Source organism: Gymnogyps californianus, chromosome 8, assembly GCF_018139145.2.
Source record: "Gymnogyps californianus isolate 813 chromosome 8, ASM1813914v2, whole genome shotgun sequence".
Taxonomy (NCBI): Eukaryota; Metazoa; Chordata; class Aves; order Accipitriformes; family Cathartidae; genus Gymnogyps; species Gymnogyps californianus.
Window position 1 is genome coordinate 5,538,854 of NC_059478.1, and position 23,159 is coordinate 5,562,012.

The 23,159-nt window shown below is 36.6% G+C and overlaps 1 protein-coding gene across 3 annotated transcripts in view; it reads left to right on the forward strand.

The window, feature by feature from the left end:
* RALGPS2 (Ral GEF with PH domain and SH3 binding motif 2) overlaps window positions 1-23,159 on the forward strand; it is a 128,572-nt gene that overhangs the window by 42,758 nt on the left and 62,655 nt on the right. For all 3 annotated transcript variants that reach the window (XM_050901452.1, XM_050901450.1, XM_050901453.1), the window contains exons 5-8: window positions 1,281-1,364; window positions 10,669-10,758; window positions 14,227-14,319; window positions 18,591-18,717. In XM_050901452.1, the coding sequence (XP_050757409.1) occupies window positions 1,281-1,364; window positions 10,669-10,758; window positions 14,227-14,319; window positions 18,591-18,717 (394 nt within the window). The remainder of the gene's footprint in view (window positions 1-1,280; window positions 1,365-10,668; window positions 10,759-14,226; window positions 14,320-18,590; window positions 18,718-23,159) is intronic.

Here is a 23,159-nt window from a genome sequence, read left to right on the forward strand (position 1 = left end):
AACAAAAAAACCACCAAACCACAGAAACCCCAAAAAACTCTAGAGCTTAGAATATCCAGATACCAAATTCTTTTAAACTATGACTGTCTTAAATGGCACAATTATTGGTTACATGTTGAATCATCTTACCTACGTTATATGGTAGCTGGATGTATAGTGTGATTCTGGTTTCAGTAAGCAGTTTTCAATGCGGTGATAAAACTGAGAGCTCTTCAGAGTGGAAGATGGGGAAAGGAAGCATGAATAAATAAAAATGAAAGGCTGTACTTTGCTATTATGCCACTTCAATAATTTAAGCTGTCTCTGTATTGATTATTTTTCTTGGTAGCACTGTGGAATAGGTTGTGTGCTGTATGCTGTATATTTTGCATCTAGTCTGTATGCTGTTGTATATGAATAGAAGAGCTCATTGGTACATTTAGTTTTTTATGATTTTAATTCAAACTGCTTTATTGAAATTAAGTGGTAGTAATACTAAGGAAGATGATGTGGTTGCACAGCTGCTGACTAAGTTTTACAGACAAGTAAGAGGCATTGTAACTTTGTAGTTGTAAAGCCTGAAAAAGCATTACTTTAATTTGTTAGATTGTTGAAGCCTACAGTTTTTAGTGTGACTTAAGTACAGGAACTATGTGATTATATTTTATTTTTTAACCAGGTCCCCTTGCTCCCTTTTACTCCACAAAACTATTTGCTGAAGTGCTGAGTGTTGTTCAACTTAAAATAAAATTGGCTCCTTTGGAAGGGAAAACTGGAAATGGTGTTTCTTTTGTTGTTGCTGCAAGAGATGACAATTTTAGTATTTCTGTAATGCGACATGCCAAGTTAAAATAATGGGACATGTCTAGATTGAGTTGACAAGGTGTATCTTCTCAGTAGATTTTAAATATTTTCAGAAAGAAATAAAAAACAAAAGAATATGCTGCTCTCCCTAGCTCAGATTCACACTTAAAGCAGGATTTTTCTGTGGTAACAAAATGGATCTTGAATTATTTCACTGGTTTCTATAAGAGCTGAATTTAAAAAAAAAAAAAAGTCCCTAATCAACAAAAGATTAATTGTCAAAATCTAATCATTCAAAACAATTCAGAAATGACACTTGTGGATTCTCGATTTACAGAAGAAATCAGAAAAAGTGTAACTATATTTATTACTTCAATGTATTATTGCTCTGTTAAGTTATTCTGAAACTTTTAAGATTTGTCTCTCTATATGCTCTTGGCTCTGAACATGTCGTATGCACTAATTAAAAAAAAGAATTTTCATCCTTGTTCTCCTAGGAGCTGGCAAGCTGTGGCTGGAATAAAAGAGAGAAATACAGTTCTGCACCAAATGCTGTTGCTTTCACCAGAAGATTCAATCACGTGAGTTACTTTTTTCCGGTGTCATTATATGTACATGTTTTAAAAGTCTGGGGCAGTAAGTGTTCTGGCACATCACTTTTATTATTCATCACAGCTGATTACTTGAAAACTTAGTGTCTGCTATAAGGAGTTCCTTATCTTCAGGATATACAGAAAGACCAAAACAGTACTGAAGAAATAGCTGTGTTTTTGTTTTAAATAGCAGTTATTGATGAAACAGGAAAATATTAAGTGGTTGGGGTGGTTTTTTCCCCATAAATGCTGGCTGTCCTTTACATAAAGACAGAATCATCATCACAGGTTAAAGGCTTACCGTACAGGATTTCTGGAGTAGTAATTAGATGTAATTTCTTTCTGTGTTAGTTGAGTGTCTTTTGTTCCACGTAGATGTTTTTGTCCCTAGAAATATGAGCCTTTTGTCAGTATAATCACCTTTTTAAGGGGATTCTGGGCAAACTGTAAAAATTCCAAACAATTTTACTGTACAAAACTTGTTCTTTAACTGTCTGTTTGGCAAAATTTTTCAGGTAGTGTATTTGAGGTTTATGGCTTTCTTACTTAAATTTCTCTGTGTAAAATCAACTTCTAAAATAAGATCAGAATTTTAGCTTTCTCCACAATTAAAGCTGTAGGACTCCAGCTATGTAGTGAGCCAACCAAGTCTCAAAACTGTAATGCTTTCTTTATATAATGCCATATTTTGTATTTCAGATGAAGGAATTCTATTACCCTCATCTCTCCTCTTGTAAATGTTTAATAATGTCTCAAACTTACAAGCTCTATTCCAGACCTATCTTCTGTGCCCAGTCTCAGATCTACAGACATCTTTGTTAGTCATCTAAAACTCAGACCAAACCTCTAACCTTTTCAGGTTTTTTTCTCTCAATTGTTGTGTACTTTCTCATTTTCCATTATTGCTCACGTTCAGGATATGACCAAATCCTGTTACTTCTCATCGACAACACTTACAATGTTTCTTAACCTTCCGTCGTGGTTTAACCCCAGCCAGCAACTAAGCACCATGCAGCCGCTCCCCCCTCCCAGTGGGATGGGGAGGAGGATTGGGGAAAAAAAAAAAAAAGGTAAAACTCGTGGGTTGAGATAAGAACAGTTTAATAACTAAAGTAAAATAAAATATAATACTAACAATAATAATAATAAAAGATAATAATAATTGTAATGAAAAGGAATATAACAAAAAAAAGCAAAAAAAAAAAGGAATAAAACTCAATGAAAAAAACCACTGATGCACAATGCAGTTGCTCGCCACCCGCTGACCGATGCCCCAGCAGCGATCTGCACCTCCTGGCCAACTCCCCCCAGTTTACATACTGAGCATGGTGTTCTGTGGTATGGAATATCCCTTTGGCTAGTTTGGGTCAGCTTATCCTGGCCATGCTCCCTCCCAGCTTCTTGTGCACCTGCTTGCTGGCAGAGTATGGGAAACTGAAAAATCCTGAACTTAGGATAAGCGCTACTTAGCAACAACTAAAACATCAGTGTGTTATCAACAGTATTCTCACAGTAAATCCAAAACATACTGTACCAGCTACTAAGAAGAAAATCCCAGCCGAAACCAGGACACCTTCTGCTGACTGAAGTGCTTGTCTGGGCATGGGTTTTGGACACTTGCCTGGTTCTCCTCCTGACTGAAGAGAAAATGTTACACCACAAGCCTCTTGTGACCGTACCATCTATTGAAATCTGGGGGGTTTGGGTTGGGGTTTTGGGTTTTGTTGGCTTTTGTTGGGGGGGGAGGGGTGGGTAGGGGTTTGTGGTTTGGTTTTGGTTTGGGGTTGGGTTTTTTTTTGGTTGCATTTAGTTGAAACTTTCCTGATCTAGCTTTTGAAGTTGCTCCTTTGTTGGACTATATATCCAACCTGAGGCTACTCTTACACTAATACTTTTTACACTCATCTCACTGATATGACAGTGATTCCAACATTGTTTATTCATGTAAGCTGTCTCTTCAAAGAAACATCTTGTTTTGCTGAATATTCTGAAGTGTTTTTGTAGTAAGGGCCATGTTAGGCAGTGTACCTCATCAACGACCTCACTTCTCATTTGTTATTGTATAATGTACTAAAGAACTGCAGGAATTGGCTAAACAGAAAGTCAACTTCAGCCGTATTAAAGAATTGGTAAAATATGCTTAGTAGCAAGAAGGAAGGAGGGGAAGCCTTTTAGTGGGCATAAGCAATCAGCTGTCTGCAAACTGACCACTTGTCATTACAGAACCGCTGTTTAAAAATATTTAACCTGTGAAAAAATATTTAATGTGTGAAATATGTTAAGGACAGAGGGAAGGAAGGTTTGCCTTGTACAGCTGGCCAGAACCAGGAGGAGATACCTGTACTTTAAACGTAGCTGTTAAAGATCTTAAATGTTGCTAAAATGCTAACTCTGTTGTTAAATAGTGTTTAGAAAACTTCTAAATACAGTATTTTTAGGTTAACATACAGGAATTCCATCATGCCAGGAAAATCCTGTTAGTTTATTATGGTAATCCTATCTTAAGTCTCCCCTTCTTATTCATCTTAATGACTTTTTGGTTTTGTGACCATTTTAGATTTTAATTTTTTTAAAGGATGTTTCTGTATTTTACTCTGTGGAACATTTGTCAAATCTGTTCACGGGATTATTAATTGATGGGTGATATTCCTGTTTTGATCAGTCTTAGTTTTTATAAAAATCGATGCAAAACTGGCTATATGCATGCAACAAAGGCAATAAGGAGAATAAGATGCTAGAAATACCTGCCCTTTAGTAATACATTTCTTCATAATAGTTGGTAGTCCTGTTTCCCTGGAAAGCATTGCTAGCACTGCTAAAGGGAGCCTTACATATTTTCATTACCCTGGAGCGCATGTTAGATAGTTGTTGATAGTCACTGGCTATTTCATCTGTCTTAATTTCCTTATTCTGCTATGCTTCATTTGTTTCAAGGAACTGTTATTTTTGATTGAAAGACAGATCAAACTGAAAGAAATTATAAAAGTAGGTGACTCTCAAAGGTCTGTCGTGTCTTTGAGCTTGTTCAGTATGTTTCAATGGACTAACAGACCTACGTCACTGTCGAAATTTTTTCAGTATGGTAAAGGAGAACCTTGAATAAAATGCAGCACTCAGACAACTGCTCAAAGCCAGTCAATAGAATTTCTTGTACTATTTGTCTCCCCCCTCCCTTCCCTTTTGGCTTTGCATCTGAAGGCCTCGCTAGAAATGATGCAGTCAGAAAGGGACTAAGACTTATTTATGAACTCTCCGTTTCTGTAGCTTATTTTTGGGGAACGCCAGAAAAGCAATAAATGTACAAACAGAATATATTAGCTTTAAGATTGATGCCGTGACAGGTGGTCTATGGTTCTCTTTGGATGTCATTGTATTGACATTCCATATAGTGGTATGTAGACAAATATAGCTGCAAATTTCCTTGTCGTAACGTTTAGATTTGTAATTAAGCCTCACCCCGTTCATGTGCTTTCTCTACAGCCGTAGAAGTTGGATGTGCCCCTCTGTCAGCTGACAGGTTCCTTCACTGACAATATCTTTGCTAATGATTTCTTAAGAGCTTTCTTAATATCTTGAAAAATTTGTTTTCTGTTGTCTTTAAGCTCCAGCGAAGAGCTCTCCATCTGACAGGATCTGTCCCTGGCTTTCATTTCCCTACTGGGTTTCAGACGTTGTGTTGGCTGCTACAGAAGATTCCCTTTCTTAGATGCCTGTTATTGCTGCTTTTAATATCTAAAAGAAATACATTGCCAGTAATCTGAATTGTCCTTGGGACACCCCTGAAACAAGAACAGTGGTGAAATCTAGAGCGTGTCTTTGCTGTGTCAGTGAGTTTTGTGGAGTCACCAGTGTAATCAAGACAGGCCAGTTTGAGGCTCTATGCCATTGATTATCTCCAAAGAAATGAAAAAAGGTCTCTTTTTAACAGGCAGCCAGTAAGTACTTGAAGCCATTGCAGTTCACCATTAAATCACCTGGAACAGGACAAGTAGCTTCTCTTTCTGTTTTTCACATTGTCAGCACCATCACATTCGGATGTTGCAGTGCTGAGGCTGTCTCTTGGACTGTACTTAAAGCCAAAAGATTTGAAGGCATTTCTAGGTCGTCCTTCCTATTTCTTTTTTCTTGTTTCTGCTCTCTTTAAGGTGTCATTTGAAAAACATTGATATAGGAGTTGTAATAGCCCGTAGGAGAAACTCTGCCTTGAAGAGTCAAAGAATAGGTAATAAAGAGGAAACAAGTCCACCTATTTAACATCTGCTCAGATGCTGGGTTAGTTTGCCTCTAACCAATTTTCTGAGAAACTGCTGCATGCAGTTTTGGTGGCTGAGGGACATACTATTTGCAAGAAGCTCTTCCAAGAAGTTTGCATCAGCCTTTATTCTGGCACCAAGGAAAGTCATCAGTCTTACCTTTGAAGTATAGCAGGACTGGAGAGGGGAGGGAAAAGGAGCAAGTATTGTTTCAGTCACAGGTTCCTATTATTCATGTTAGTACCTCAACTTTTGACTTACTGAGACAGTACTTTGGATACCTTTTGATGTGGCGTGGGCCTACAGTTCCAAATGCGTCATTGTGGAGGACTCATTCATTCCAATAGTAATGTTGTATTTAGATTCACCATGCTTTCGGGAGCAGTGAAACCCAAGAATTCCTATGGGATAGGCAGTGAAAGCTGGGAATAAGAAGGCACAGTGGAGTAAGCAATTTTAATCTTCCTTGCCTGGTTTGCCCTCTCGGCGTTCAGTTCTTACCGAGGTGCTTGCTCAGCAGAGTGTAGTTCCTGTTGGGCACTTGCCCCGCTTACCTGAGGGTTTCTCACGCTTAGACCTAAAATAAGTAATCAGGAAAATCATTGTGACTTTTGGCTTTATCAGGCATTAATACATTTCATCAAACTTTTGTTAACCTTTGAAATTTCCTTGGGTTTAAATTATGCATTAAATTATGCTCTTTCCTTTTTCCCCCAACTTGCCAAAAGAAAACCATGAACAGCTCTCACTTTGTAAGTAAAGAGAATATTAAATCAACAACATCTGCTTCACAGCAAATTGATCTGCTGATAGTGTTTTGGAAACAGTAATGATTACGTGCAGTTGATTGCAGTCCACTGAGAATGAAGTAGTGTATTTCCAGCATTAGTTATGTGATAATTATATGTGGTGCCTGTAAAAACAGATTGAGTTCAGGGAAGAGGAAATCAATTGAATCGTTCCATGCCAGGATTCTTTTATTCTTGAAGAATACATTGCTACATGGTACTCCATAGATCTACGTATCTTCTATTAAGTGTTGTTTTTAAATATGTAATTTCTTTACATAATTTTTTTTAAAACTCTGATCTCTGCCTTTTTCAGCTTTCTTCTGAAAGTTAGTTGTATACTTGCATACTACTGTTGTAACTGGTAAATCTGACTAGTGCAAAATTGTCAAGTTTGTCTACTTACTAAACCATTGTTCTCTACCTTTTGAAAATAAGTGTTTATCATAAATTTCAAACAAACAAGAGGTGTGTATTTTTTAAAGATTGCTGTTAGGCATTGGTATAAAAACGTTTCATAGTTTCTGTAAAGGTAACAGTTGGTCTCCTGGTTATAAGATTATCTGTATTAAAAACCTCTTTCTTGAGGTTTTTATTTAAATGGGAGTCAACTGTGCTACCACAGAGAACATCTTGGAGAAACTTGTCAACTAGATTCAATATATTGGAAAAATTTTAAAACAAAAGATCCTACTTGAAAGGCAAATGTTATGTTTTACTTACTCTGTGAAACCGTGTTTGGGTTTTGGGGTTTGGGGTTTTTCTTGGGTTTTTTGGTTTTTTTTTTTTTTTTGAAACCAAATGCAAACATTATGTAGGAGAGGAAGTTTGTCTTGAATATTACAGTGTTGCTGAGTTGCAGTAAACTGTGATAGTGAAATTTTACTAGGTTATCAGAAATTAAAAAATGGGGTGGGGAAGAGGTTAGTGTGCTTCCTTTGGAAACAAAACAAAAGACGACAGGGATTCTACCTTAGATGTAATGATGCAAGGTCGGTACTGTCTGTTTTACATTACATGCTCTTTGTGTAGCATGTCAGGATATTTTTAACAGATATTTGGAAAAACGATCCAGAAACTCTATTAAAGAGAGAGTCTCAAATTTGCCTATCTACTAATTAGCACAGAAAGAACAATTAGTTTTGGAAGCAACAACTATGAACTTAAAAGCACCAGTATAACAAAATTAGTATTTCAGATGAGGCAAACAGGATAATTTAAAAAGCTTAAGCTGTGATTCGAGAAAAGATATGTTCTAAAGTTAAGCATGTTTTTCTAGGTTGACCTTAATAGGGAAGAATATAAATACACAAATATATGTGAAGGGTTAAATGCTGTCTTGAACTGGTATCAAGGGCATTGATGCCGAAAGGCTGTGGGTCATCTAACTGATTGATATTGGTGGGACAGTGTGAGAAATAAGACCATTTAAATGTGGTGAGAGAGGACTTGAAGCAAAATAACCACAAAATATGTATGGAACAAAAATGTATGATTTACGTGAAGAATGAACCTGGATAAAATAAAAAACTGGCCTATTGAAACAAAAGGGTTTATTTAAATTGTTTATTTTTCAGTATTTGGAATACATTAGATTACGGTGCTGTGTAAAGATACCAGTGAATAGACAAGACCAGCCAAAAACCAATGTCAATGCCAGTAAAAACACATCAAAGAGGAGTGGAGGTGGTTGGAGTGGAAATGGTTAAGTGTGTTTAATTCTTTTATCTCCTGCTTACCTTGTCACTGAAGGGACTGTATGGCTCTAAGCTTCGCAGAAAGTTTTGCATTTTGTTCTGGGGGTTTTTTCCTGCAAGAGCTTGGAAGTGTTGAGACTCAGTCTGGCTGGGACTGGGACAGAAACCAAGCTTCCTTGAGTAAATAAGAGTACTTGTGCGGCACAGTGCTTATGTCACTGTGATACTAATGAACTTTCATAGAAGTCAGGGCCAACAGAGTAAATTGTTTGTTTTTTCATCCTTATGAAAATGATTGAGCATTGCTCTGTATTTTGAGCAAGTGTTTCATAGTGTGGCCTACCACAAGCAGTCTCCTATTACATCAATGCTGTGTTAACTTGAGATGGAAGAGATTTGGGATTTTAAGGCATAGCAATACATGTATTGTCTCTAGCTGATTCTTTATGATACGAAAATCTATGTTAAAAATTTAAATTCCCTTGATCTTCAAAGGGAAAGCATCTCCTTAGAAACTCGTTCATCAGTCAAGGGAAAAGTTGGTTTTCTCAAGCTGTGTAACTACAGCAGAACATCAAACTGAAGTTTAACTTTTTTTGACAATATTTTGAAATACTGTCAAATACTTCAGTATTTATGTATTCAGTACTTATATATTTTATAGTAATGCTGTTTGCACACAGAACTGTTTTTTATATTTGTCAAGGTAACACAGTTTATCTGGAGATACTTTGCTTTAAAAAAAAAAAAAAAAAAGAAGGGAAAAAGAAAGGAGAAAGAAAACTGAGCCCCATGGCTAATTCTCTCCTGGCTAATACAGCCTTAGACAAACAGACCAAAGGAAAGCAGTTGTTATGCAAGATGTTTGTGCGGTTTTTTTGTGGTTTTTTTGTAATTCTTCCATTTTCTGGTTCCAAAGAGCTGTTGTGTTTTGACATCCCAGTTCTCATCAGATCACTAACTTCACTGAAAATGTAATAATTTTGGAGGTGAAGATCATCTTGTGCTATTCTGTATAAAGAGCTGTCATACTGCACGAAGTGAAACAGGATAAACAGGATATTTCATTTTTTTTAATTGAAATATTGGGCAGGAACCTGAATACATATGCAATGTTAGTTTACAAGAAGTAGTTTAGCATCACTCTTAAAAGTCAAAGCAGCATGACCAGTTGAAAGATATTTGCGTATGAGAGCATACATTTCTTCATACACTATTGTCATTCATTTTTTCCTAACTTCTGGTGAATACCTGAATAAAAGCTGCAGTATTTGTTACCATTTTCTAATTCTTTGCTACTGTTTTATCACAGTTTTGAAGGTATTTATTTTCTATCATTCTTTGTGCTAAAGTATATCAGGGCAGAGGGTGTGGGGGGAGCAGAGGAGAGAAAAGATTAGAATTTAGACAAGTTAACAAAGCATTTTCAAAGTATAGCTTTTATGAGGCATTCATGTAACTACGCAATGCAGCAACCATCCTTCATACCATACTGAATATAACAGCGATTTTTATACAACAGTGAAGTTAGTCCTATAAAACTTAACAAATGAGTACGGTAGCATGCTGTATATTAGCAGGTAATTGGTGTAGCCAGCAATAAGAGTACAAACTATAAACTCTAGGTTATAGCAGAGGCTTCCTACCTTATGTTCCAATTTTGCTCAGGTGATATCAGTCTGATTGTTATTTTTGTTCAGAGGTGTTGAGAATTTGGAAATGGCAGTGAACTGTAGTTGAAGCTGTTCAACTCATGTGAGAGTTGGATAGTGCAGCTTTGAAGCTGTGGAAAAGCAAAACCAAAGGATATAACTCAATTTTAGTTTTTATATTCCTTCATTTTGTAGACTCTCTTAATAAAATTTCATCATGATTTTATTTTCTTGGGAGAACGTTGTTTGAAGTTTGAAAATTTTGCCATTTGCTTTATGTCTGTGAGATCTCATCCTCAAACTTAGTCTGAAAACGAGTCTGCATAGATTGTATATAACTGATTTTGCTGAGGTTTTTTTGAGATGTACTGGTGGCAGAAGGATTTTCCTCATTAGAAAAACAGATCCCAATGTCTTTGTACTTAACTAACTGATGTGACAGATTTTACAAAGACAAGTTCTAGCCTCCCACACACTTACTGAGAAAAGCAGGCACCAAAACATGCGCTCTCCAACAAAATACTGGAGTGCATGGCTACCAGTTATGAAATGGGGAAGGTGAAGAGAGTAACAAGGTAAAAGATTCAATTCTAAACACAAGTTGGATTTATTAATAGGATTTAAGCAACTGCTTGACCATGTAATGGTAGAAGGTATCTTGGGTGAGAATGAGCAGAATAAGAGTGTCTTCAAAACACTTTGAAGAAAGTTTTTTATTAGTATCTGGATTTTATTGGTTGGGCTTTTATACTATAAGCATTTGCATCTTCTAGTATGTATTAAACTTTATAAATGGAAGTTGAAAGCTGTGAGACTTTTAATGTATTACTCATGAAATAAAAATATCAAAAATATAATGTTGAAGCTCTGTATTTTAAAAAGGCAAATTTTCTTCTTTTTAGGTAAGCTTCTGGGTTGTTAGAGAGATTCTACATGCACAAACTTTAAAAATAAGAGCTGAGGTTTTGAGCCACTATATTAAAACTGCAAAGGTAAGAATTTGGATGGTGGGGGGTGGGGTTGTGGGATTCACCATGATGAAAGTACTTATACTTAAGTTGGTCAGCTCAAAAATACACATGGGTAAATATTTATCTGATACCTGATTTAGCTGTGGTTGTATCTATTGACATGAATAGCTGTTTGCCTTATGCATGTAACAAAGTTGTCACAAGTAGTGACAAACCAAAGTCCTGAAATGGAAGCCTTTGTTTACAAAAAAATAGCTTAATTAAGGAAATGCAAAGATGCCTTATTTCAAATATTGTTTGTTAGATAATATAATTTACCAGATGTGTTTTCTAATGTTGGTTAAACCAAAGCACTGTGTGTAGAATCAGTTCAAACAGCATCAGTCAGAACAGAAATTGTTTGCTTTTACTGTTGGAAGGAAAGGATCTGTTACCTCTTATTCCAATTGTGGCATGAATAATATCAACCTAATAAATATTATTTCAAAAATACACCTGAACTCAGAAAACATTTTAGAGCTCTCATCCTGTGATATCTTCCTGAAAGCCTTTAGGACTGACATTCATAAGAAAATGGTCAGCAAATCTTGACTTACGTGTAGATGAACCAGAGTCCTGGCCCTTCAAACAGAATGAAACTTCTTCAATGTAGTGTGAAGAGAGGGATGTTTTTCAAGTTTTTGCTGTCAGCTGGTGGCTGACTGTTACTACAGCTAACGTCTGTGACCACCTCAGGGTTACCCGCAAAAAAAGATGTAAAATTTCTGTTAATTACCTTGGTATTCATTTTGCAAATGCATTCTTTGTCTTGATACGCACATTTTTTATGAAGTAATATTTTACTTCTATGGGATTTGACTATAAATTTTGGGCAAAGCAAGCTAATTTGGTAAGATTCCACAGGCTTTGCTCAATAATCGTGCTGTGGTCATAAACTGTTAAGGATCTGTCTTAAATATCCTTTGATATCTGGTGAGTTAATGTATCTTCATCTCATGTATTTTTAAAAATCAGTTCTTGGCTTTTTGTTTGAAATACAAACATACAAAAATTTGCCTCATGATCCATGTCCCTCCATGGAAGGCGGGAGGTTCACCTCTGTGGTCATAGTGCAGAACCAATCTTGGAAGCCAAGCGGGGTCAGGTTTGGTTAGTACTTGGATGAGACTTGGGTGGTGTTGGCTCTGCTTTGGGCACAGCACCCTGAACGTGTCTGATCTCATCAGTGGACTGCAGACAGCAGTGTCTGCTGAAATGCTGCTCATTTTGAGACAGTTATGTGCTCTAACAGTTAGTTGAGCTTCGCTTACGTATGGGTTGTAAAAAATCACAATTACAAAAAGCAAGAAACTATATATGGGGTGTTTTTTATATCTGTTAATTTACTTACTGTATTTATTATCTTGGTTTTGCTTACATATGGCTGCTAACATGAAGTTATTGCAGTTAGTGCCATTTGAAGGATTTTCTATTTACACCAAAGCAATTATCAAAGCCACTTGGTGCCAGGGGTCACACTAATTAACTTTTCTTCAGAGAAGCTGTAAATCCACTCTACAGTGAATTCCGTGTGCTGACAACTATCTATCCATTGTATAGCTAGCAGTCCTTTAATGGTGTATCATACTGTATTGCTTTATGCATGAGCTAATGGGTCTTAATAGTTGCATTCCCCTGAAGTTCCCAGACTATCCTGATTGGTTATGACTTCTGTTTCAATGGTGGCAGCAGCTAGGAAATCCCTTTTTTCATTTTTAATCAGCTACACTGTCCTTTGGGACAGTGAACTTTATTACCTTGTTTGGGGGTGGGGGGAAAGGGTTCACGTGTAAGCAGAGGGACAAACACGAGCAGTACTATTTGGAAGAGTAGTAGGACTATGGTATATGACAAATATCCACCCCCCTCACCTCACCTCACAAAATATTGAGTTCCCTTTACACGCAGTTACTAAAGAATCCTCCCAAAAGAGGATCAGGAGAGGGAAAGACTTCTTCAGTAGGTGTGGAAAGACTCGTTTGTCAGTAGACATGCTGGAACCGTAGGGTTCTGGGCAGCCAGACTGAAATTGCTACTAGGGTAACCTGACAGTAAGCATTAAATGTGGCATTTCTGAGTAATACCTATGCGGAATTTGTTCTATAAAAGGCTGTTAGTTTTCTGCCAGTATGTTAAGTGGAGAGAGAATCATTTGCCCTGCTCCAAAACTATTAGCCAGAAAGCCATCCTTGCAGTATCACATTCGGCCCTCCAAATACAAGGTCTACTCTGATATTCAGCATTTGTTCAGAAACAAGTTAGTCTAACTTTTTTGTCCTGTTATTTCAATGAAAGGCCTCCTAATCAAGAAAACTTGAGTAAGCTGAGTTTCAAGGAGGAAGAAAGATTTCCACCCTTTCTTGAATAGCAAGGGTTCCTTGTATTATTGTATTGTTTCTAAATGGAATCCTAACCTACCTTGGTGAATATTCCAAACGGGTTAAACAGGATTTGCAATACTGTGATTGAGCATCCATTTCTCTTATCAAAGTCTTTTTGTTAGGGGTAAAACCTCAGTTTCTGTGCGCTCCACCAAAAATCCCTGAATGTAGTTCAGATCTCTGGGTGCTCATAGCTATCGGAATAATTGATATTGCAGAAGAGCTTAAGGAACAGCATTTTCTTCCAGACCATTTTTAAGCTTTCATGACAGTAGTACCAGTAGTTAATTGGCCAAGGCAGAATGATGGTTTTGGAGACAGAGGGAAGGGAAAAAAAAAAAAGAGGGGGTGGAAATTCCAAATACATAAGAAAATGCACTTATGCGCAGTGTTTTGTAGAGAGTTTTTAAGAAAATTCTTTTACCCTGATGTTTTCTGTGTTCAATTTTGATTTCATTGTTCCTTTCCACTAGTTAGTTTTAGTTGTCATACCCCCAAAATTGTGTTTCAGTAAGAGAAGTACTCCAGGTATGTGGCTCTTGAAATTTACCTGCTTGATTTCATCCTGCAATAACATTTTTTGGGTGCTTTGATGCAGCCTTGGTAGGTACATAACCTGCAGCGCCAAATGCATTTACAATATTAAGTACTGCCATGATTACATTGTTCACAACTGGGTTATCCTTTTTGGCATGTTAAGTTTTAAAATTCTGTTGAATGCTATGAAAGGAATTTGTTGGGTTTGAATGTCAGAAAACTTCTGGCACTTCTGATATATGTCCCAAGATGTATGCCTATATAGTTTGGTTTAGTTTTTTTTTTTTTTGGAAGGGTTCTCTATGGACTATGAAACAGCTAGTATAGTCTAATCCAAAACTGTATAGATGCAGTAATGAAAAATTAGGAGGTGCCGTAAAAGTGGTTTGGGTGCACAGCAGTGCACTGTAACTAACTCTTCATTTTAGAACATGCAAGATTTCTTCATTTTTAGATTATTATTTATTCTATATTCATTATTGACAGCGCCTGGAATGTTGTTTATTGTTATTGTATATATTTTTGTCCTCAGAAACTGTATGAACTGAATAATCTGCATGCTCTTATGGCAGTTGTGTCAGGCCTACAGAGTGCTCCAATCTTCAGGCTGACTAAAACATGGGCGGTAAGTGAGCAGCAGGACAATGGAGGGGTTTTCATTTATTCTTAGGAAAATACAACATTCTGTAGCTTGTTCTCAGGGATGCAATAATTATTACAGATACTTTTAATCTTCTTGTACCGTGTACATAAAGTTTCTAGTGCCTCTTAAGTCTATGGTTTCCTGTTGAATTTTTTTTCCATTCTGGCATAGAAATATTTTCCTTTGAAAAATAGTTCCCTGCAGATTCTGCTAAATGCAGAGGCTTTTAATTTGGCCAGAAGCTATTTTGTATTTAGTTGCTGGAAAATTATGAATGCCAAAGTGGGTCATACTTTAATCGTTTAGGGGTTTATACTGTTGGAATTTTTTTTGCTATGGAGAGCAGATGTCCAGAAACTCTTGATGCAGTTTCCATAAAGAGATTTGTAGTTTCTCTGACTGATAACTAAATCTAGCAATTTTCCTCAGAGTGTTCAGAATAATTTTCATAGTTATAACAACTGCATTACACAGTATATTTGTAGGTCTGCTTGTATACAGTTATGAAAAAATGGCACTCTTTGGAAACATTTTTATTTGACATCTGTTTTTTGACTGGAATTAATATTATTTTTATGTAGTTGTATCCTTGATCAGAAGAACATTAGGAATGACTTTCGCTTATTGATACCTCAGAGCTGAGAAAGCACTGTGCTTGATTCAGCCATACATTGTGTAGTTATCCAGCTGTATAAAGAGGTGAACTGTGACATTTTCAAGTGTGATAGAAATAATCAGATGACTGAAATACTCCTGTGCAAGGGTTCCATATAAATAGAACATTAAAAAGAGCTAAAAACTTTAACTGAAGACATGTCAACACATCCTTACATGTTACAAAAAGTTTTTCTTTGTCTGATAACTGAATGATAATGTTGTTCAGTTGATAAATGTTAGCAAAATTGAATATAATTCACTCCTGCCGAGATACTCATCTAGAATTCTGGGCACATTTTGCAAATGCACAAATAAGTAAGACATTGTTGCAAAATACCAAAAATCTATCTAAGGAAATCTTAATGAAGTTAACACTTCAAAATGATCTTGAGGAGAACTTCTGTTTTTCTGGTTTTGTCATGTCGATGAATTGATGCCTCAGCAGTTTTACATAACTGTGATGCAACATTGGGGTTTTTTTTGTTTTTGGTTTTTTTTTTTTTTTTGGTGCATGACTGGAAACAAATGTCAACTATAACCATATTAGTTACTACCGTGATTATGCCATTCGGAACTGGGAGTCCCCAGTTTCTTTTCCTGCTTGGTCAACCAGAAGTCCTAGTTTGCACTTAGGAGGATTATTTGTGTGCTGTTGGCATATGTATCAGTTTTAAAAGTTTGCCCCTCTTCCAGCCTCTGAAATGCCAGGTAACTTCTCCCACATTTCTGCAGGTGTTTAATTTCTCATACAATCCCAAGCGAATCTATGCTTTTTATCATCTTTTATAAGCCTTCGCAAATTCAAGTTGCAGGATAGCTCCTAGCAATGTGCACTGCAGACTGATTTATTGTCTTTCTCTTGCAAGTTCAGTTTATAAATTCTTGAAGTAATTCTAAGCCTTTGGCTTTCTGTATATTAAAAGCAAGAAAAGACATGTGAAAAGGCACACCAAGCCGTTATTTGAGTCACCAAGTTGTTTGAGTAAGTTATACAGTAACCTTCCAAAACCTTCAATAAGGAAGGATTTCTTCGCAGTTTCTCAGATAGTTTGTAGCAACCTGCAATCAACTCTACTTACAAAGTCAGGAAAATATCCACAAGTATAGTCACTCCCCCCCCCCCCCCCCCCAAAGTCACCTTATATGGTTGGAATCTAGATTTGAAAGGAGCCATTAAATATTTGCTTGGTAATCTAATGTTCCTAAAAAAGATGAAATTCATGTCTTCTGACGGTATGTCTGAATATGTCTGAAATTTCTCTCTCTCATTGCCTGCACACCCTCTGAACTCTGGAGAATAATAAATGCTTCTAATGTGTGATTTGCCCCGTTCAAAACTTGAAAAGAATTATGAACCTTTCCAAGAAAGTTCATAGAATAGAATATTCTACTTCTCTCCATTTCATGTAAAGGAAGTCTAGATGACCAGCTGGGACTTGGGCAATGTAAGCAAATAATCATTAGGCATGTGAAGTTAGGTGGGTGAATCCTGCCCCACTCTGCCAGCACCCTGAAACCTCATCTCTCCTTTCTTGCATTTCAGAAAGATTGTCTTCAGTGCTGGCACACTATAATTAGAAAGCAAAGAGCAGTCTGGAAGGCTCCAAACCCTTCCCTGCTACTGTAAACTATCAGCCTTAGCTTTTATTGTCTCTGCCTATGTACATTTCTTTCCTTTGAGCCTAAGAGACAGAGGAAGAAAAATTATTTAGAAAAAGAAGCAGCTCTAAAACTGAAGAAATAACAGCTGGGTCCTTACTTGCCCTCACAGAAACACTTTTAATATTGTCGGCTTCTCTGTACTTTTCTACATCAATGCAGGGAAGTGGAGGCATGATGTGAATTGCACCATGAGCACAAGGGAAAGTCATACAGGATCAACTTGTTTAGAGATTATTCAAAGAGCCTGAAACGATATATCAGACTTGAACAAGATTGTGTAAATCAGCACGTTTTGAGGAAAATACAATTAATTTCATTTAATTCTGAATTTAAGCCATTACTGTATCTGTTAGTCTTGTCTTACCTTCCAGTCTGCAAAACTACAAAAGTCTTCCAGACACCAAATGGAGGCAGAATATTTTAGAATATTATTAATCAGCCTAGAGCAGCTTGCCTTTAAACTGGAACCGTCTTTGAGGAGATGAACTTCAAAAGATAAATGTCGTGTTCTGGTGGTTGGAAAGAAGTCATGCCTGTCTACTGTTTCCTTGTCCTGGAATTGGCAGATGTCTGCAGTTTTAATGAGCATGAGATGCTGTTCATCTGAATATTGGAACAAAAGCTGAAGATGTAAATTAATTGCTGGAATGTCAGAGATCAGTATGTCTTGGGAAACGATTCACTTTTTAAAAGTGACTTTCTTCTGAAAGCCAGTGTTTAGTTTGGTGGTGCGTTAGCTATCCAAATGAAGACTAGGATATAGGAAATATAAGTAAAAAGAGCAGTTATTTGAATAGGGAATTTACAGAAGTGACACTTCACTTCTATCATGTTCACATAGGTTGATCTTTAACTGAAAGAGAAAAGGGAACATGCATAAAAATTTAGCAATCTGACCCTTGTAATTTTTGCACTATTGGGTGTCTTATAGGGGAAAAATTGTGACTGGGACTAGAACACTGAGTCTTCTGCCAAAATGTTCAGCGGGAACATCTTACACCCTTCTTTAAATTCTGACTCTGAATTGAAATGAAGCCTTTAAGGTGGTTTTGCAGCAGTAGTTCAGCTAGATGTTTTAAAAATATCTTCACTTACTTTCCCAATCTTACAAGGAGAGCCTAGTTGCTGTTAATTCTGTCGAAGGAAGGGGCGGGGGGGAGGAGGAGTGGACCGTGAAGGAGATCCATGACTTTTAAGTTTTGTATTCAAAGTGGACATTCCTGTAATATTAAGAGCCAGTAACATTGCTAGTTGGTAAACAATATACACAACCTGTATTCAAGTCCATAATGTCTTCTGTAAAGAAAAATGGATTAAATCCTTACCCTTTTCCAGACCTTCGAGTACATGGATATGTGTATATCTGAATTCATTGTTTTTAAAATTGTGGTTTAGTTAAAGGTATTGTTTTGCTTTTTGGAAAATTGTTTGTTGAGATAGCTCTCAAATCAAGAATAAGAACATATTTTGGATTTTGGGTTTTCATGAAGCTGGATTAGTATAAAATTTCTCAGTGTATCTGACAAAGAAATGTTAACTTATAGATAATCAGAGTGAATAAATTACTGGTTTGAAATACTGTAGATGTGGACAGCACATGAAACTGTGATGTGCATTAGCTGTATTAGTCTTTTGGTAACTTGTATTATTTCAGAAGGATCCTCCAGGACACCAACATTTTACCTGGTTAATTTTTTAAAACAGTGGTTTAAGTTTAACAGCCAAAATAGTTGCTTTTCTGTGTAAACTCTCCAAGTACTCGTCCTTAAGTAGTAAATGCTGTAATTTTGAAGCAGTTGTATTTAAAAAATAAACCAATAACAACGACAATGGGGGGGTGGAGGTGGAAATTCATGCTTGTAAGGGTAAAAGAGAAATCATAATGATCAAACTTAAGCTCATCTGGTTTTGCCTTCCCCCCCTCCCCCTCCTAGTTATTGAGTCGGAAGGATAAAGCCACCTTTGAAAAGCTGGAGTATGTTATGAGTAAAGAAGATAATTACAAAAGGCTTAGAGACTATATCAGCAGCTTGAAGATGACTCCTTGTATTCCCTATTTAGGTAAGTTGAAGTATTTCTAGTGGGAAACACTAATGACAAACATACTTCTCCAGTAATTACACAAACTAAACACCATCTTTTAGGCATTCATGAAACTATTTCAATACTTCAGTAAAGAATCTATAACCACTAGTTGATTCTGGATACTCTGTATATGGCAAGAAATAACTTCGCTAGCTTCAGAAAGAAAATACCTATTAAACCTCACAAACACTTCAGGTTTTACATACACTATCAGTTGTCTAGGAAATTATTTTCCCATATGTTGTATAGGTACACTGACTTCTGGAGAAGTACTTAAATTGTTATGCCTGCTAGCACTCTTAGAGCTAAATACTTGACTGTTATAGTAACAACGGCTTTTAATTTATGAGAAGCTATAAATCACCAACCGCTGAGATAAATAGATGTAGATCTTAGGGTTTGAAACATGCTAAAATCTGGAGATATTACTGCATTTAATTATACTAAGGTGACAAGAGAAACTAGATCATATGACTGACTCAGCTTTATGGAATAATTGAGTAAATGATATTCTTGTGTATCTGAAAACTAGATAAATGTGTTTAGTATGTATTGTCTTTGTTGAGAAGCTCATCTAGTGTTACTTAATGTCTCAGTTAGTTTGTTTAAAGTAATCAGTGCACTGCTTTTTTTTAATGTAGCTTTTCTTTGATATCATAAGATGTCGGTAGTCACATAAAATTATGAAAACGTTTACCCAATTTTTTTCCTTTTCCAGAAAAACCAGTTGATATTTTTGCAGATACAAGTTGCTCTTACACCTAAATTCAAGATGACCTCCTGTGGTCACTAAGGCTTATTAAACTGTAATCTCTTTGTTCCTGAAGTTTGATACTTCCTTCACTCAGCTGGGCTATTAACTTTTTCAGGGTTAATAACTTGACAGTCCTCTTTATGCTGTGATCTATGTGTCAGTCACAATTTTATTTCAGTTACTTCATAGCTTGATATGAGCGACAGTACCATCGTTGATGGGAGAATCTAGAATGGTGCCTCTAAAATGCATATATTCAGGTTTTGCAAAATTGGTTGAATTTTACATGCTTTATACTTAAATAGAAAAAAATACTTTGCTGTGGAGAACCCATAATAATTTTAATGGCAAGTAGTCCTATAGAGTTCCTCACTCTGTCTTCGTTTTTTACTTCCCTGTTACATCCCTCCCAGAAACATCCATCAGTTCCAACATGATCTTAACAGCTGTTACTTTGCTGTATTTTCAAGTATTCGGATGTTGGTAATTGCTTGTGCCTAGAATGGAAGAATCAGCGTGAGTGTATTTTGTCTGAAGTGCAGGTGTGAAACTTGCTGGTGTGGCATGCTGTCACATGCTGCCCTGTTTGTTGGCATAGCTGTTAAAACTAGACCTGAATTAAAAGGGGCAAAAAAGAAGCCAAGCATAATGTACTGTGATTAAACATGTCATTTTGTGGCTTTCCCATCATGTGTACACATATAGTATATACGCACTGTATATGGTTCTGAAATGCAGTTTCTAGCTTTCCAGATGCTTTTTGCCTATTTGCCATGATTTTTGAAACATGAAGCCAGGCTTAAATTGTTTTCTTGCTGATTATAAAAGTCCCAAGCCAACCTGCTGTCAGATTTTTTTTAAAATCTCATAATAGTCTAACCCTTGCCATTATGGTCTTCTGATACTGCTGTACAGAGAAATCTTTATGATTTGATGTCTTTGTCTGACACTTTAAAAATACTGCCTTACTATGTGCAAGTGTATATTTAAAAAAAAAAAAGGTGAAATGTTGGAAAACAATGTTTTAAGTTTTGTTCAGTTACAGATGTTTTCCTCAATACATTAGCAACTTCCTGTCTAACTTCTGCATTAGAATAAGCTTTGGGCTTGACTTGATAGTTTGTTGAAGTGAAATGTATATTTCTTTTCTACTTAGAAAGAAAGAAATGCTCTTTGCTGGAACCCGCTGTAGTTAAAGAATGTGTTATGACCTGGTTTCATATCATATCAATTCTTACTAATGACATGAAGAATGTCCTCAAGCCTTTTTTAATTCTCCAAAGGAATAGCAAATGCCCACTGGTGCACTCCCTCTAAAATTAATTTTGTAAGGTTTAAATAAGTGGCAAAAAGAACGAAATTGCCTTGAAACTACAGTCGTGATAAATCTGGATCTATCTTGGAAGATTGGCTGTTCAGTCCAATTTTTCTCATTTGATCAAAGCTTTAATCTCCAGTAAGACCTGAGTAGATTTGCAGGAGTATTATTTCTAAAATTTCCTTCCCAAGGCATTTTTACTGATATAAGAGTCATATGGAACAGAAGTAACTTAAGTCACTTGTTTTACTTACTGTTTTAAGTTTATCATCTATAGGTTATAACTCCTGAAAGGATCTTTTTCTGCTGTTACTTCTGGTATAAAATTGTATGCAGGAGTAGTGCTGCTCCTGGTTTAAAATGTGTAGAAAAGTCTCCCTAAAAGTCTGCAGTTTGAAATTGTGATCATGGCATGTGCTGGGGAGGGGATTATAATCATAAGGTCCGTTTCCTCTCATGGTAAAAGTGGGGTGGGGCTTTCTTCACTCTTGGTGCGGAGATCGTGCAGTTGCTGTGCTCCCCTGAAATGCTCTTCAGAAGAGTGCAGAGAATCAAGCCTGCCACAGTTACATTTGCCATTGCAAATCCCCTCCGGAGAAGTATTGACTGTGGTCGTGAAGGACCCTGTTTGGAAGGTAGTAGGGAAAGTGAGCATATAAAGGAATTTCAGCTGTGATTTCAAGGGTGAATGTTTTACCCTCCAGAGGTTACTAGGTTTACCCTTACGCAACCAAATACCGAATGCGGGTGTGGAGTTTTTTTTCCATGACTGTCTTAGCATTTTAAGATAAAGCTTAAATGCTTTTTTTGTTTAGTCTTTGCAATGGGAGTGGAGCCACAGAAGTACAGATTGTTTTCTGATTAGCACATCTCACTGTGGACAAGAGAAAGATGTCCTTCCACGTTTAATTGGGGGGGGGGGGGGGGGGAATAAAAATATTTTTCAGTTCCTTGCAGCAATAAGTGTGATGTGATTCCAGAGTTCTAGAAATGCAAGTGAGAGCAGCACATCGTCAGTGTGGACTCACTAACTTAAATATGAGTGCTAAGAGCCGTGCAACACCAATAAAAATGTTCAGCATTAGGTCCTCATTACGTGATGTGGGATATGTCATCACTGTTGCATTACCCGGCCAACTAAAGTAGCCAAAACAAATGGGACCTGTATATGTAATGTTACATTTTGCCTTAGAATAAAAACCCATTCTCAGAGGGAGTCTTATCATGGAGTTCTGATTAATTTGAGATTGCACAATGAAACAATTGAGCCATATCTTGAGAAGTAAGATTTTTATTTAACTAAGCAGTACTACCTTGTGAAATATTTTCTTACAGCTGTCTTTCAGGAATTATATCCAGAAACAGAAAAGCTGAAAACAGGTTATTGACGTATTCACCTGATGAATATTCAGCTACTTCAGTGATACGCTTGCAATAGACTTTGGAAATATATGTGAAAACCGTGTTTCAGGTGTAGTACAGGTTAAACTTTTTCAAGGTCTGCTTGGTTAGATTTGGACTGATAGTACAGGAATGGTGAAAGCTATATCCTTCACAGAGAGACTGCTTCTGAATGTCCAGTGCAATAAGCTTGAGGGATGCTACAGCCTCTTTTGAAAAACTTTCTAAAAAAAGTGTGAGAGAAAACACTGAACCTTTTAAGTCATTTACCCTGTTTAGAAAATTCAACCCAAAAGCTAAGAACTGATAGAGTTACAAGCATTTGAAAGTAGTCATTTATTGTACAGAGTATGAACCAACCTGAAAAAGAGATGCTATGCTTTCCCTCCGTGTAATCTTAAATTGGCAACTTAAAATGAAGTCTTTCCTTTCAGAGCACAGCACTTGTACAGTCTGAGCTTTCTGGGTGTATGTTGTAATAATGTTCAGTTAACGTCATCCTGCAGCTTTAAATTGGGGAAGACTCACTTCTTAGATGTCTAACATACACGATTTAATTTAAAGGCTGAGTGCAAGCTAATTTTACTTAGGGGTTTCTGCAAAGTACACCTTTCACTGACTGCACTGAATAAGCAAACACTGTTTTTATAGCAGGCAAGAGATTCTTGTGGTAAAATAAGATCTCTTCCAAGGAGAGGAAATCTGTCAGTTGAATGAACTAAAGCTGTCAGAAGTGTTCATTAACGGAAAGTTTTGGAGGGCATTTTCAGCTTTTACCTGAACTGCTCTTCTATCCAGCTACCGTAGAAAAAAAGAATAGACTATAGATAGTCTGAATTTTAAGCATTTGCAATAAAAAAGCATTTTATAGAACACTCAATCAATGAGGTCTGTACGATACTTGTAACAAACAAATATTCCTTATATGAAGAACAATTTCAGAAT